Genomic DNA, 13036 nt, shown 5'->3' with positions numbered 1-13036 from the left:
GGAACTATAGGTCAGCCTAACCTTGGTGCCAGAGATGATCATGGAGCAGCTCATCCTGAGTGCCATCATGTGTAAAACAGTAAGGGTTTTGGGGCCCAGCCAGCACAGATTTGTGAAATGCAGGTCCTGCTTGACAAACCTGATCCCTTTCTACAGCAGTGTGACACACTTAGTGGATGAAAAAAGCCTGTGGATGTTGTCTGCTTGGACTTTACTAAAGCCCTTGACAGGTCATGGGTTAAAAACTGTGGATGGCTGGGCCCCAGGAGTGGTGGTGAATGGAGTTATCTCCAGCCAGAGGTCAGTCACACGGGCTGAGGTCAGTGGTATGAGGTTCAACGAGGCCCAGTGCTGGATCCTGCCCTTGGGTCACAACAACCCCAGGCAGCTCCACAGGCCAGGGCAGAGTGGCTGGAAAGGACCTGGGGGTGCTGGTGACAGCAGCTGAACATGAGCCAGGGTGTGCCCAGGTGGCCAAGAAGGCCAATGGCATCCTGGCCTGGATCAGCAATGGTGTGGCCAGCAGGAGCAGGGCAGGGCTTGTCCCCCTGTGCTGGGCACTGGTGACTCTCAATTCAGAAGGGATATTGAGGTGCTGGTAAAGGGTCTGGAGGAGATGTCCTGTGAGGAGCAGCTGAGAAGAGGATCAGGGGGCCTTATTGCTCTTTACAACTGCCTAAAAGGAAGATGCAGACTGGTGGGTGTTGGCCTCTTCTCCCAGCTAAATAATGACAAGAGGAAATGGCCTCAGATTACCATTGGACATTAGTAAAAATTTCATCACCGAAATTGGGCCAGGTATTGGAATAGAGCACCACTGAAGTGGTGGAGTCCCCATTCCTGGAAGTGTTCAAAAAACATATGGATGTCATACCTGGGGACATGGTTTAATGGTAAAGATGGTGATGGTGATGTTGCTGAGTTAATGTTTGACTTACTGACCTTACCAGGTTTTTTCAGTCTTAATGATGCTTTGATTTTGTTCTATAGCTCCATCAGAAACAGCTGATGCAAAGCTTAGTTTAGATATAGTTTAAAATAAATTAAGTATTTCAGTAGAAGCAGTAATGTTTGTAGGATGTTGGCTAAAAATGAAGCCAGGAAAAAAAAAGATTCACTAGGCTAAAATAAAGAGAAAGCAAAAAAAGCATGAAAGAAAAAAAATCACTGGAAGAACCAAACAAATTGCAAAAGACTTTATACACTGGCATTTTAAGAATTGATAAATGCTCTTGGACAAAGACGTGTACACAACTATTTTTAAAGAACAGAGGTAGGTTACAGTGTTTGCTTTTCACAGCCAACAGTACCATAACTTAATCTAATTTTTGATACACGTACAAAGGATTGAGAAGTTCACTCAACTTAGTATTTCTGGCCTTTTCCTTTGTCAAAGATTACTTTGTCAAACATTAATTAAATATGAAAGATGCAAATAAACATGAAAAAGTTACAAACACTGTCCTGGGACGTGGTGGGGGTTTTTATCTTTAATTTTGCATAGACGAGATGCAAGAAAGACAGTAGCCTTTGTAAGAAACATGTAAATGTTTTTACTTTAAAATACAAAGTTACCAGAAATGCAGAATCAGGGCACTTTAGGTACATTAAAAATAGTAGAACTGGTGATTGCTCTGTCCTGGTATTTGCTATATCTAGGAACTATCAAAAATGTGTGTTCTTCCTAGGTCCCTTTCTGGGTCCCACATGCTTAGTTTTTTTCTACTTAAGCAGGAGCCTTCAACGCCTGCCTTACTTCACTGTTATATTAATGATGCTGATATCTTCATAGGGTTTGTCAGTTTTGGGGTTGACTTTGACATTTGAGATTCTCTGAACAACTTCCATTCCTTTAGTCACCCGTCCAAACACACTGTGCTTGTTGTCGAGCCATGGCTGTTTGAAAGCGCAGGAGAAAAAGAAAACCATATTAAAGTAGAAAGCAGCGTGTAGGTTAGGTACCAAACCAAAAATAAAATGTACATGGATACATTTTGTGTGTCCAGACTATGGAACCTAACACCCTGTAAACATTAGCATGCAAGGAGAAACTAGAATGCAGCTAACATATATTCATCTGCATTTGAGCTTACCTTTTCAATTGCTTTCTTAAAGTACAACAGAGGTCATGTTCTACCAGTGCAGCAGCATTGTATAGTTCATTTTAAAGTGCATTCTCATTCACAGAAACGTTGTTTCAGTCACTCTGTTTCATGTTATTTTCACAGAGGAATTTTAAGTGCTAGTACAGAATAGTACCCAATTTAATACTAATTTAGTGTGCCCAATTTGAATATAGGCCCTCATACAACTTAAAAAACCTCAGAACTATGGTTGATAGGTTTTTTTTAATATTACTTTGAAGTGCTATAAGAATGCAGTTTTTATAGACATTACTTTTAATTATTTGGTTTCTGTATCTTAGACTCACATATCAAAATTTTTATTGTTGGCTTTGAATTTATACACTGATCAAATGAAATTTTTAAACCTGAACACTGGCTTCCTTGTACAGCTACAATTAGACAATATTAGACAGACATCCTGGCACCATATCCAAACCACAAACAATCTAAGCTATACCTAGGTTTCCATCAAGTTTAACCCACTATTATTAACATAAGATACTTTAGTAATACATAATTGCAAACATGCCTAGGAATTTTATACCACCCTCACTCCATTTAAAGGCAAAAGGCCTCTTTATCACAAGTGATGGAAAAGTATTTCTATCTTGTAAGGGACAGTTTCAGTAAAGCCTATACATTACACACCATATAGCATCAATTACTTGTAAAGTAAGAACTAGTGTGTTCCTTTTTCCATGAGAAAAAAGTTGATTTCTTACTGTCTAAGTAGCCTCTCAGGCTTTAAGTTGAGCTTTTAGTATTACTTACAGTTGGCACTACTGTTATAAAAAACTGGGATCCATTGGTATTTGGTCCTGCATTAGCCATGCTGAGTGTATATGGTCTGTCATGTCGTAAAGTTGAATGAAACTCGTCTTCAAATTCTCCTCCCCAAATACTTTCACCTCCCATTCCTGTACCAGTTGGGTCACCAGTCTGAATCATGAAACCCTGCACAGAAATTATATGTTATCACATTACTGCATAGAATACATAACCTTAAGTGTTATATGCTAGGTGACATTTATTCAAACTTATTTCAAACATTTCCAAAAAATGTGTTAAAATGTTGTGTGTAAGGGAGAAAGCATTTAAGGCTTTTTTAAGTGTCTGTCAAGTACTTGAGAAAAAGCGAGGTTACTCACTATTCCTGCCAATGAAGGACAGAAACCTGACTATCTCTACCTTCTGCAAATTCTTAGGCTCTATCACTTGATTGTGACAGAAATAAGAAGCCTTACAAGAAAGGCCTTCTGACATGAAGCAAAATTTTAATTCAAGCAGGATAGTAGGACTTATCTTTCAATTTTCATTTTTCTGCTACGTTATCAGTTGCAGAACAGCTACGACAACTTTACTAAGTGTTAAAGCTGTTTAAAACTTTAGAGCTGTTCAGAATTTACAAGGAACTCTAAAGATACTCCAACAATCCTGTGAGCAAAAGGGAAATGGAAGTGTTAATAGAGGACTGACCACCAGAGTACATGACATAAATTAACAAAAAATTAACATGTTGCAAGTTACCTTGATGATACGGTGAATTATGTGTCCATTGTAGTAACCATTCCTGCTGTGCACACAGAAGTTTTCCACTGTTTTGGGGCACCTAAAATCATGTAACAGAAAAGACAGTCATATTTGTCTGGTGACAGGGCCATAAAGATTTCAGCTGGGACTAAGACCCCCTTGTGCTGTGCAATGTTTCAGGACTCTGTAGGAAGGGATTTAGCCAAATAAGGAAAAAACAAAGCTCCAACTCCTCAAACCTAAGCTTAAAGAGAGCTGAAAGCAAAAAGCTCAAGAAGTACAAAGCTGTGTGATTACACAGAAAAGCAGCAGCTGTGTTGATAGCATGGGGATGTTTTAGCTGTTGCTAAGCAGGGCTTACGCACTGTTGAGGCCTTTTCTGCTCTTAATCCCACCCTGCAAGTGAGGAGGCTGGGGCTGTTGGAGTTGAGAGGGGACCGAGCTGAGACAGCTGAACCCAGCTGACCACAGGGGTGCTCCATTGCACATATGGCATTATGTTCCAGCACATAAAAGCTGAGGGAAGAAGCAGGGGACGTTCAGAGTAATGGTGATCTACCTTCCCAAGTACCCACTCCGTGTGAGGGAGCCCTGTTTTCTTGGAGATAGTGGGATAGCTGCCTGTCCAAGTTCCCTGCTTTGCTTTGCTTGGGCACATGCCTTTTGCTTTCCCTACTAAACTGTCTGTGCCTCAGCTCACAAGTGTTTTCACTCTTACTCTTCCAGTGCTCTCTCATTCTGCCAAGGCAGATATGATCGAGTGGTTCTGGGGGGCTTAGTTGCTGGCTGGCGTTAAACCATGAGAGCCAGAAACCAAATCTGTCTCTTGAAGGCCTAGTTCAAGGCACCACTGACTATAGGTTCCCTAGTTTTTATCTGCACTCTCAATAAGGAGAAAATGGCCAAGTTGAGTCCACGCTGTAGAGTTGCTCTAGTCTAACTGTGAAAAGGAACATTAACTTGGGTTTTAGTGACACTCTAAGCTATCTTGTGAAAAAGAGCAACAATGTCATAACTAATGGAACAAAATAATTATAGTCCCAGTTCTTGCTGAGCAGTACAGAGTGATTCACAACTTTATTTCACAACGAAATGACCAAAGAATTCAAAGGTGTGCAGAGCCATATTCTATATGCTCTTCTTTAAAGTTTAATCACATTAAAGAGACTTTAATTTAAAGCTCAGCTGGAAGAAAATACTACAATAAGAAAGGACAAACCTAACAATGGACGAACCAACCCTTGTAATGCTGTATTTAAAACTGCATAGAGAACATTGCAGTGAAGCACCCTGCAATACTGAGCATGAAGATATGACAAATTAGCATGACAATTAAAAAAAAGAATTAATGTTGTTTGACCTGTCACTCACTGGCAAGAGCTCTATCATTACTACAACCTATATGCTAAAATTATGAATTCCAGAAAGTAGAGCCAGATGCAAGGAAACACTGGTGAAGACAGCAGTAGAAGTCTGGTAGCCCTACAGGGCAGAACTGAGGTTGCCCTACCTGTGCTTATGACCAAAGACGAATTTGGTTTTGAAGAATCCTGGAGTACATCAACATAATTTAGGTTTCTATGTATAGCAATGTATTATATAAATTTCTGGTTAAATAACAGAATATTTGCAATTTTTGCATCATGAAGGAGAGAAGAGGACACACTGATTTTCGCAATTGTCATACATAAAACTTTTCAATTCTGTTGTGATATACACAACACTAGTATTATATGCTGGTATAAATGTTACATGGCTTTTAAACGAGCTGCAATAACAAAGCGTAGCCACATTCGGAAGTTGCAACTACTATTCTTCTGGCTTGCACAGACTTGCTGCCAAATCTGCTGTGCCAATATCATCTTTCTTTTTCAAGATCTGTGCAAACAGCACTACCTTACAATACAGAGCTTACGCAGAAGAGTATCATTACCTGTTCAAGAACAAAAAAAAAGGAACACCCTCCCTGAATCAATAACTGAATAAACCCAAATAAAATTCCAAAAACTCCTGTGCCCCAGACTGTTATTTAGACCTATTTTTATCCTACTTTATTTCTGTTTGTTAAGAGTCACATTCCTACCTTACTGTATTAAGAAAATGTCAGGAAACAACAGCAGAAAAAGGGAAAGAAAATAATGATTTCTAGCATGAGATAAGTCTTGAATACTGCAACCACAAGGGATAGAAGAAAGCAACAAAACCAAAACAACAGAAAAAACAGCAACTACATACTCAACAGGAAAAAGCTTGATATGAATATCTCCCATGCTTGTGTGGATGATGGCACTATCTGACACTCTTTTGGGACCTTCTGCCTGAGTGGCTGCCATGACCTCTTCTTTAGAAGGTTTCTCATTAAATACATCTCTGTCAGAATCTGCACTCTTCGTGTCTTCTGGTTCACGTTTAGTAAACTGAAGCACAAAAGAACAAAAGGTTAACTGCTTTTTTCTTTTTTCATCTTATAATACACAGTGCTCTGAACCCAACACATCAATGTCCTTATTCAACCTGCTGAACACCCAATTCAATTTGAAAAGTACAAAGACAATTCACAGACAGTCTATCCTTGGACTGCTGTGTTGTGTTACCAGCATTTCCACAGTCACAAATTCCAGTAAAACTACATGCAAATCCAAATAACTTTTAATAATCTGTTATCTTTAAACTTTCCCTTTTACAACAGGAGTCTGCATTAGTTCAGCATCTTTTCTTTAAAATGAGGTGGAGAATACCAGGCTGTTCTGCTATATTCAAAAAAACTGGCAGGTTTTATGCCAAAAGGATTAGTTGTGCTTCACAGTTGTGCTACAAAGTTAAAATAAATCATCTTATTCCAATACTGCATTAATATAAAACTATAGAGAAACCCATCAAATTTAAGGCATAACAGGCAGTCCAATCTCTAACCTCTGTGGCTATGACCTCTCCTATCAGCTACTAACCAACCTGGAATTGCTTGTCTGTTTGGTTCCATCTCACCTAAAAACCCAACTGTAAACAGGAAGATGACTCCTTTCTTGGTTGCTTATAATGTCCTTAGTGTTACCAAGTCCTGATTCTGGTCTGAATTTTTTTTTTCTATAATATTTTTTAAGCATACTGTTGCTTATTGTTTCTTTATAAAATCTAGTTAGTTTTTTATGTGTTCTTACTTGTTTCGTTTTTTTTTTCAACAGGAACAAGAGGATATTATCTTCTTGGGGGAATAAAAATTTATGAAAAAATCACAGTTGTTTCTAGTTAACGTATAGATAGTTAGAAATAAAAATTCTAAATATACTTGCAATATAAAGAGACTCCTTTGTAAAAGCTACATTTACAACTACAAAAAGCACTTGAAAATGCAAAGAGAAAAACAAAAAATAACATAGATAAATCAATACAAGAATGGAGCTATTTAAATAGAAACCCCACACACCATGTAAAACCTGTTTTTTTTAAAAGCTGTGCAGATTACTGTTGGATCTGCCTGAATATTCTGGAGAACAGGATTTTCAGATGCCTTCATCTCTATAGTGATTGCTGCACGATGTTTCTTTGCTACTCCTTGGAACAAAGCCAGTTGCATCATTCTGATGTTCTCTTGCTTTCCCAAGATACGAATACACCTGAAATACAACATGTAAAGAAGTGTAATGTTCAGCTGCTCACAGTCAGACAATGTCTTCTTTCTGACTGTTAAGACTCATAATTTCAAAATCCTCTCAAAATCATTATTCACTAATCATTTCTACGATGTTTCTCTATTTAAACTTGGTACCTTAATTTACCAGTCAGCCTCTTCATGCAATAAATATTCCAATTAAATGATCCACCTTTACTTTACATTTACATTATCCCATCCAGATAGACAGAGATTAATTGACTATTACACATTTTTAATACACATGTGCTTGTCATTTGTCTAAGCTCTAATCTCCAATCACTCCTTACAAAGAATGAGAGCCTTACAGTGTAATGTAAGGTTCTCAAATGACAACACAAAAGATCAGACACCTCCACAGTCATATCAAGTTTTAAATATGCTCTAAATTTGACTGAATAAAGATTTTAAAACAGAAATTTATCTCGATGTATGTCATTGGAACTTACCTGTTAGTCTCTACATTTATGACCTTAATGCCCAACATAGTTCCATAGAGAACGAAGTGTCCAGTTTCATCAAAAATTATATTAATTAATCTTACTGCATCCACTTTCTCCAGCTCACGTTCAACTGCCATACGCCGGCCAAACTCCATGTCAGGCAGTTGTTGTCTCATCTGCTGAAGTTCAGTAAACATCTACAAAAAAAAAACCCCAGCACTACTATATTCACATATTTTAAACTTTTTTCCCAGTAAAACACTGATTCACATGATTAGAAAATACTGAATTGAAGTGAGATTACTCCATTCAAATTTAACTGAAGGGTTTAGGTAAATAGAAGTAATACTCTCTTTATTTTAATGATACAACAGGCATGTTGTAGGACTAGGCTTAAGCATGTGAAAGTGTGCAGTCGTCTATCAGATTCCTCAGAAGATGACAAATTTAATTCATTTTCATGATGTTACTTGCAATGGGCATTTTCCACTATCTTCCACAAGTGCTTTCTAGTTAAATGTAATCTAGCAGCATGAAAACAGAAATGAAAATCAACAACTCTATTTCATTATGCAGGTAACATAAACCAGTAAGAATTCATTTTGGGGCAAAGCAATCTAAGAGACAAGCAAGAGAACACAGAAGGCCTTTTTTGCAAGAAAAATATGGGAAGGAAGGTTGCCTTTAGAAATAAATTATAGCTTAGGTGAATGTGCTGGCAAACAAATTCAAGTAGAGAAAACATTCCAAGAAGGAGAAACAAGACAAAACTCACACTCAGAGATTCATCAAAGACTCTCATGAGCTTTCCCGTCAGAAAACGAAAAATTCTAACTTTTCTGTCAGACCCAAGAGTGGCCATTTTCTTGCCATCAGGTGAAAAACTTATACTGGATGGGTAAGCCTTGCATTTAGCAAATTCATATAGATCGGTATCCGTTTTATACTCCCAGTTCACATTCTTGGGAAATTTATATTCATGAGGAGTACCGGTCCAGTACTCGATCATCCCGGATTTGTCAGAAGACACAACTGCTTTGTAGACAGGGTTCAGGCGTATCTGAGTAAGAGGAGACATATGGAGTTTATCGAAAACATGAAGTGGCTGGTTGTTTCCTCGTCCATCATATATGAATATTTTTCCTGTGCTTTTCTCAGATGTTGCAACAGAAGATATAGCATCTCCAGGGCAATATACCCATTCACACTGGCCAGGGTGGTAGCTGCAACAAAGAGCAGAAAGGAAAAAAAAAAATAAACTAGGAATGGTTTTAATTAGGTAAGAGTCAAGTTATGCTGTAAACTTGAAATCAAACACCAGAAGCAAATTTTAAACTTTATTTATTAGTTTTGCTAGTACATATCTTGCTAATTTGAGCATATTATAACAAGTTTTACCAAGAAATACTATTCAGTGGAAGACTACCAATTTCTGTTCCTTCCATATTGTTTTGTAAAGAGGCTGTGTTAGTCCAAGTAGAAAGTGGGTAAAAAGGATGAATTTGGACAGAAATCCAGATAAAAAGCCCAAGTGGCATTAATAATAATAGTACTCAACTTATATAAGTCAATACCTCCATTTTTAAAGTAATGATTCAGCAGAAATGAAGACAACTGCACCTCTGGCATACACTTCTGCAAAAGTTCAACTAGATCTTGCCAGAAAAAAAACACAAAACCACAAAATATCCAAGAAGATACAAACAAAATTAAGACAATCCCCCTATATTCAATAAGGGTAGTGAGTGCATTTAAGAATGAACTCATTTGCTACTTGCAAAAGTGTAACCTACAAATAAGACAAGTCAGAGATATAGTCAATAATAAAAGTTATGTCTGTTTTAAAGTCTGTAATGCAAATATTCTGAAAACTAGAACTCAAACTAAATTGCAAATGTCAAAAAAATGATACAATCTCAAGAGGAAAACACATGTTTAGTATCCTTTCCCAAACTGAACTGATGAATGCTGATGGACTGATGATATTCTGACATTATGACAGACACCAATAATTGAGATTTTCAATTTCTGTCTAGAAAGAGAAACAAATACTTTGTCTCAAATTCATTAGGAAGTACAGGATCAAATAAATAAATATGAAGTCTCTGCAGAAATAGCCAATGTTTTCCAGATCACAGATGGAAGCATAAAGCAGAGAGCTAAAGATTTGCAGAGAGCCATGGTCTATAGATTAGTTAGAACTGGAAAGCTCTAAAGATCAGGGGTGCTTTTTTGAATATATTTTTCTTTTCTCTATAATTTTACCAATTATGTAGTAACAGTACAGGGCTACATCAAAAATAACAGCAAAACCTAAAAGCTTAAGCCTAACTGGAATTTTTCCAGAATAGACAACCAAGAGAGAATCAATTACTACAGGTGAAGTAGATTATCTGGAGGATGACACTAAAACTATAACAAAGCAAGCAGATAGCATATGCTTTTATTACATTTTCTTTGTAAAAGCGTTTTTCCCTGACTTTATACTTCTATTCAGTTTCAAAATTAACCAATACGTCATGGTGTGGGGTTTGTTTTTCTCTGGTATTGTTATAATTCCAGTAACATCCATTCTGTTTCTCCCAGATCCTTTAGGTACATACTGTGTATGTACCTAACTACACAACTAGAGAAAACAACAATATTGCTTCTAGCAGAAAAAGGAAATTGTATCCCTATGACAACAAATGAGACAATACATGCAGGCCAAATCTCTTCCCTAATGTAACTACTAATAGACTGTTATTTTTAAACTGAAAGAAATTATGCCTAGCTAAATATTTGAAGAAACTCTACATCTTAGTGTGTAATATGTAACACCGAGGAAGCTCCTTTTCTACTCCTCTCTTCTAGTGCTGCAGTAGTAATTTTTTCTATTCAGTCAAGCAGTCTCCAGCCACTGGATTCGTTTCAGACAATGCAGTTTACTCAACTTCATATGACTGGGGCATGGGGGAAAGGGAAGAATTCAAAAACCCCAAATTACTGACTTCTCTTAGCAAAACAACCACCACTGATAATCTCAAAAGAACACTTCTGAGAACTAAGTAACTTACCCAAGTTTCAGCATGTTGATCATGTCAAAGTTGACTACATCAAACACCTTCATCGCTTTGTCATCTCCAACAGAACAGAATAATGCCCCCTCTGAACTAACAGCAATACTCTCAATAACACCTGTGAATTAATTTAAGATACTATTAAGAAATGGGAAAGGATGTCCTTCATTTCAGTATTACATATGGAAAACCTACAGAGGCTTGAACCTGTTTCCGAACTGTTTTGTCACCTTTTCCATTTAAAACCCTACCTGAATTCAATAAAATATTATTAAAAAAAAAATCACTAAACAACACTTTATGGCCTATCAGCATTTAGACTCAGGTACATGATAATGAACAATTTATGAAAAAATAGTAAAATATTATAATGGCAGTAAGTTTAGTTTAAAATGTTGATTTTAGAAAATTGAGAACATTATGATGAGGTAAACATACTGTGCTCCTCAGTTTGCATCTCTCAACAAGGTAAAAGCAGCAGAAGTCTACAGACTATTACACCCATGATACTCAGAACTCCTCTGCAACTGAGCCTTCCATAAAGTTCTCACAATGCTGATTTTCACATGGTAGGTTTTGTTCACACCATTTGCTTCTATATATAATAAGAAGCTGATAGTTAAGATTAACACCAGACTTTAGCGTTTCCTGTAACTCTAAAAGGAAACCTTACTTTTACTACCTATTATTAAACATTTTTCTTACTGTAACATTCTGCCTATCAAACTGGATTTTTTTCCTTCAGGCATATAATAATTTCTAATATTGTTGAAAATATTATTTTCTGTCCAGCCTATTTAATGCTTAGCATAGTGTTGAAAACCTTTGTGTACTTACTAGCTCAGAAAATTGGGTTAAAGTTTCTCTTAATTGCAATTTGTCTGATAATTACAACAATAAGGCAGAATTTACTCTACAGTTACAGTATTCCAGATGAAAATAACTGCTTTTTTTCCATACTACAAGGAAAAAAAAAAAAAAAAGACTGAGGTATCCTTATTTAAAGTAACATATTTTTAAACTTCTCTGGATTTTATGAACACTTTTGTGTATCTTGTTCACTTATGTCCCAGATATTCTCCCTACAATCAGGCACAAGGTAATGCAAAGACTTCAGTTTTCATTTTCATGTTTAATTTTCATCCTATCACTGCTACAGCTTGGGAGCAAATTGTAACAGGACAGAGGAATAAAAGGAAGATTGATAGATACCATTTAATCTCTGACTAGACAAAAGGAACCCCAGAATCTCTCTATCCATTTGCACTTTCTCTTCAAACCACGAAGAGCAAGGGAGAGGAAAAAGTAAAGTCCTTTACATTAGAAAGAGCAACTACTCACCCAAGTGACTTCGGAAGTGCTTAACAAACTCAATCCCTTCTTCTATTTTCTTCCAGAATTTTACATGTCCATCATGACTGGCTGTTATGATAAAATCTGTCCTACAATTAGAAAAGAAAAATAATATAAAGAAAACAGGAGCAAACATTATGCACCTTCCCACTGGTCAGTAATCTGCACTAGAATTAACACTGTGCAGAGAATGAAATCTCAAGAAATTACTCCGAGAGTCTGTCTGAATGGGTACTATAACTCCTGGAAAAACAAAACAGGTATCTTACTGCATTCTGGATTAATCTATGGAAAGTCAAACTGAAGAAAAATATAACACTATCCTTTTTGAATATGTAAATATAACTCCTATTTTAAGTCTGGTTTCATAGCAGTTAATATGTGCATGTGTGTGTGTGTGTGTGTGTTCTCTGCAATTCTGGTGAATGATATTTTTTCAGAGGGAGTAAGTTATTAGTTACCCCTGTATTTCCTGTATATTTTAACAAGGATTTTAAGACCGTCCTTTAGCCTAAAAAAAACCAACTTATATCTTGCTTCTAGGTAAGCCACCTACTTTTTAAAAAAACCCACCACCCTTTAAAAACCACCTCAGGACACTGTAACTTTCCGTTACAAAACTTCTACAGTGAAAATTTCTTAGCCTACACAAAAATACATCCCAGACAAAGAAATACGATGGAGAACAAAACTACTTACTTTGTACATGCTACATGTGTAATAACATCTCTGTGCATGTAACTGCGTTCATACATTGAAGCCGACGGTAGATTTTCAAGATAAACGTGTTCAAATTCAAGAACTACACAGAATAGAAAGAAAAGTCAAGATTTTTATTTTTATAGAGTTACGTCCACGTTTTGTTCTCTTTTACTT

General features: G+C 36.7%; 1 protein-coding gene across 1 annotated transcript in view; it reads right to left on the bottom strand.

The window, feature by feature from the left end:
- Nucleotides 1–1529: 1529 nt before the first annotated feature.
- Nucleotides 1530–13036, bottom strand: part of PPWD1 (peptidylprolyl isomerase domain and WD repeat containing 1) — a 12893-nt gene continuing 1386 nt past the window's right edge. The window contains exons 2-11 of the mRNA XM_038124334.1: nucleotides 12860–12962; nucleotides 12149–12249; nucleotides 10805–10925; nucleotides 8524–8971; nucleotides 7755–7945; nucleotides 7081–7270; nucleotides 5892–6073; nucleotides 3654–3735; nucleotides 2898–3080; nucleotides 1530–1896 (exon numbers count right to left, since the gene is read on the bottom strand). Of these exons, the coding sequence (XP_037980262.1) occupies nucleotides 1753–1896; nucleotides 2898–3080; nucleotides 3654–3735; nucleotides 5892–6073; nucleotides 7081–7270; nucleotides 7755–7945; nucleotides 8524–8971; nucleotides 10805–10925; nucleotides 12149–12249; nucleotides 12860–12962 (1745 nt within the window). The 3' untranslated portion in view covers nucleotides 1530–1752. The remainder of the gene's footprint in view (nucleotides 1897–2897; nucleotides 3081–3653; nucleotides 3736–5891; nucleotides 6074–7080; nucleotides 7271–7754; nucleotides 7946–8523; nucleotides 8972–10804; nucleotides 10926–12148; nucleotides 12250–12859; nucleotides 12963–13036) is intronic.

Source organism: Motacilla alba, chromosome Z (assembly GCF_015832195.1).
Source record: "Motacilla alba alba isolate MOTALB_02 chromosome Z, Motacilla_alba_V1.0_pri, whole genome shotgun sequence".
Taxonomy (NCBI): Eukaryota; Metazoa; Chordata; class Aves; order Passeriformes; family Motacillidae; genus Motacilla; species Motacilla alba.
Note: the sequence above shows the minus strand (reverse complement) of the source record. Positions and strands in the feature narration are given on the sequence as shown.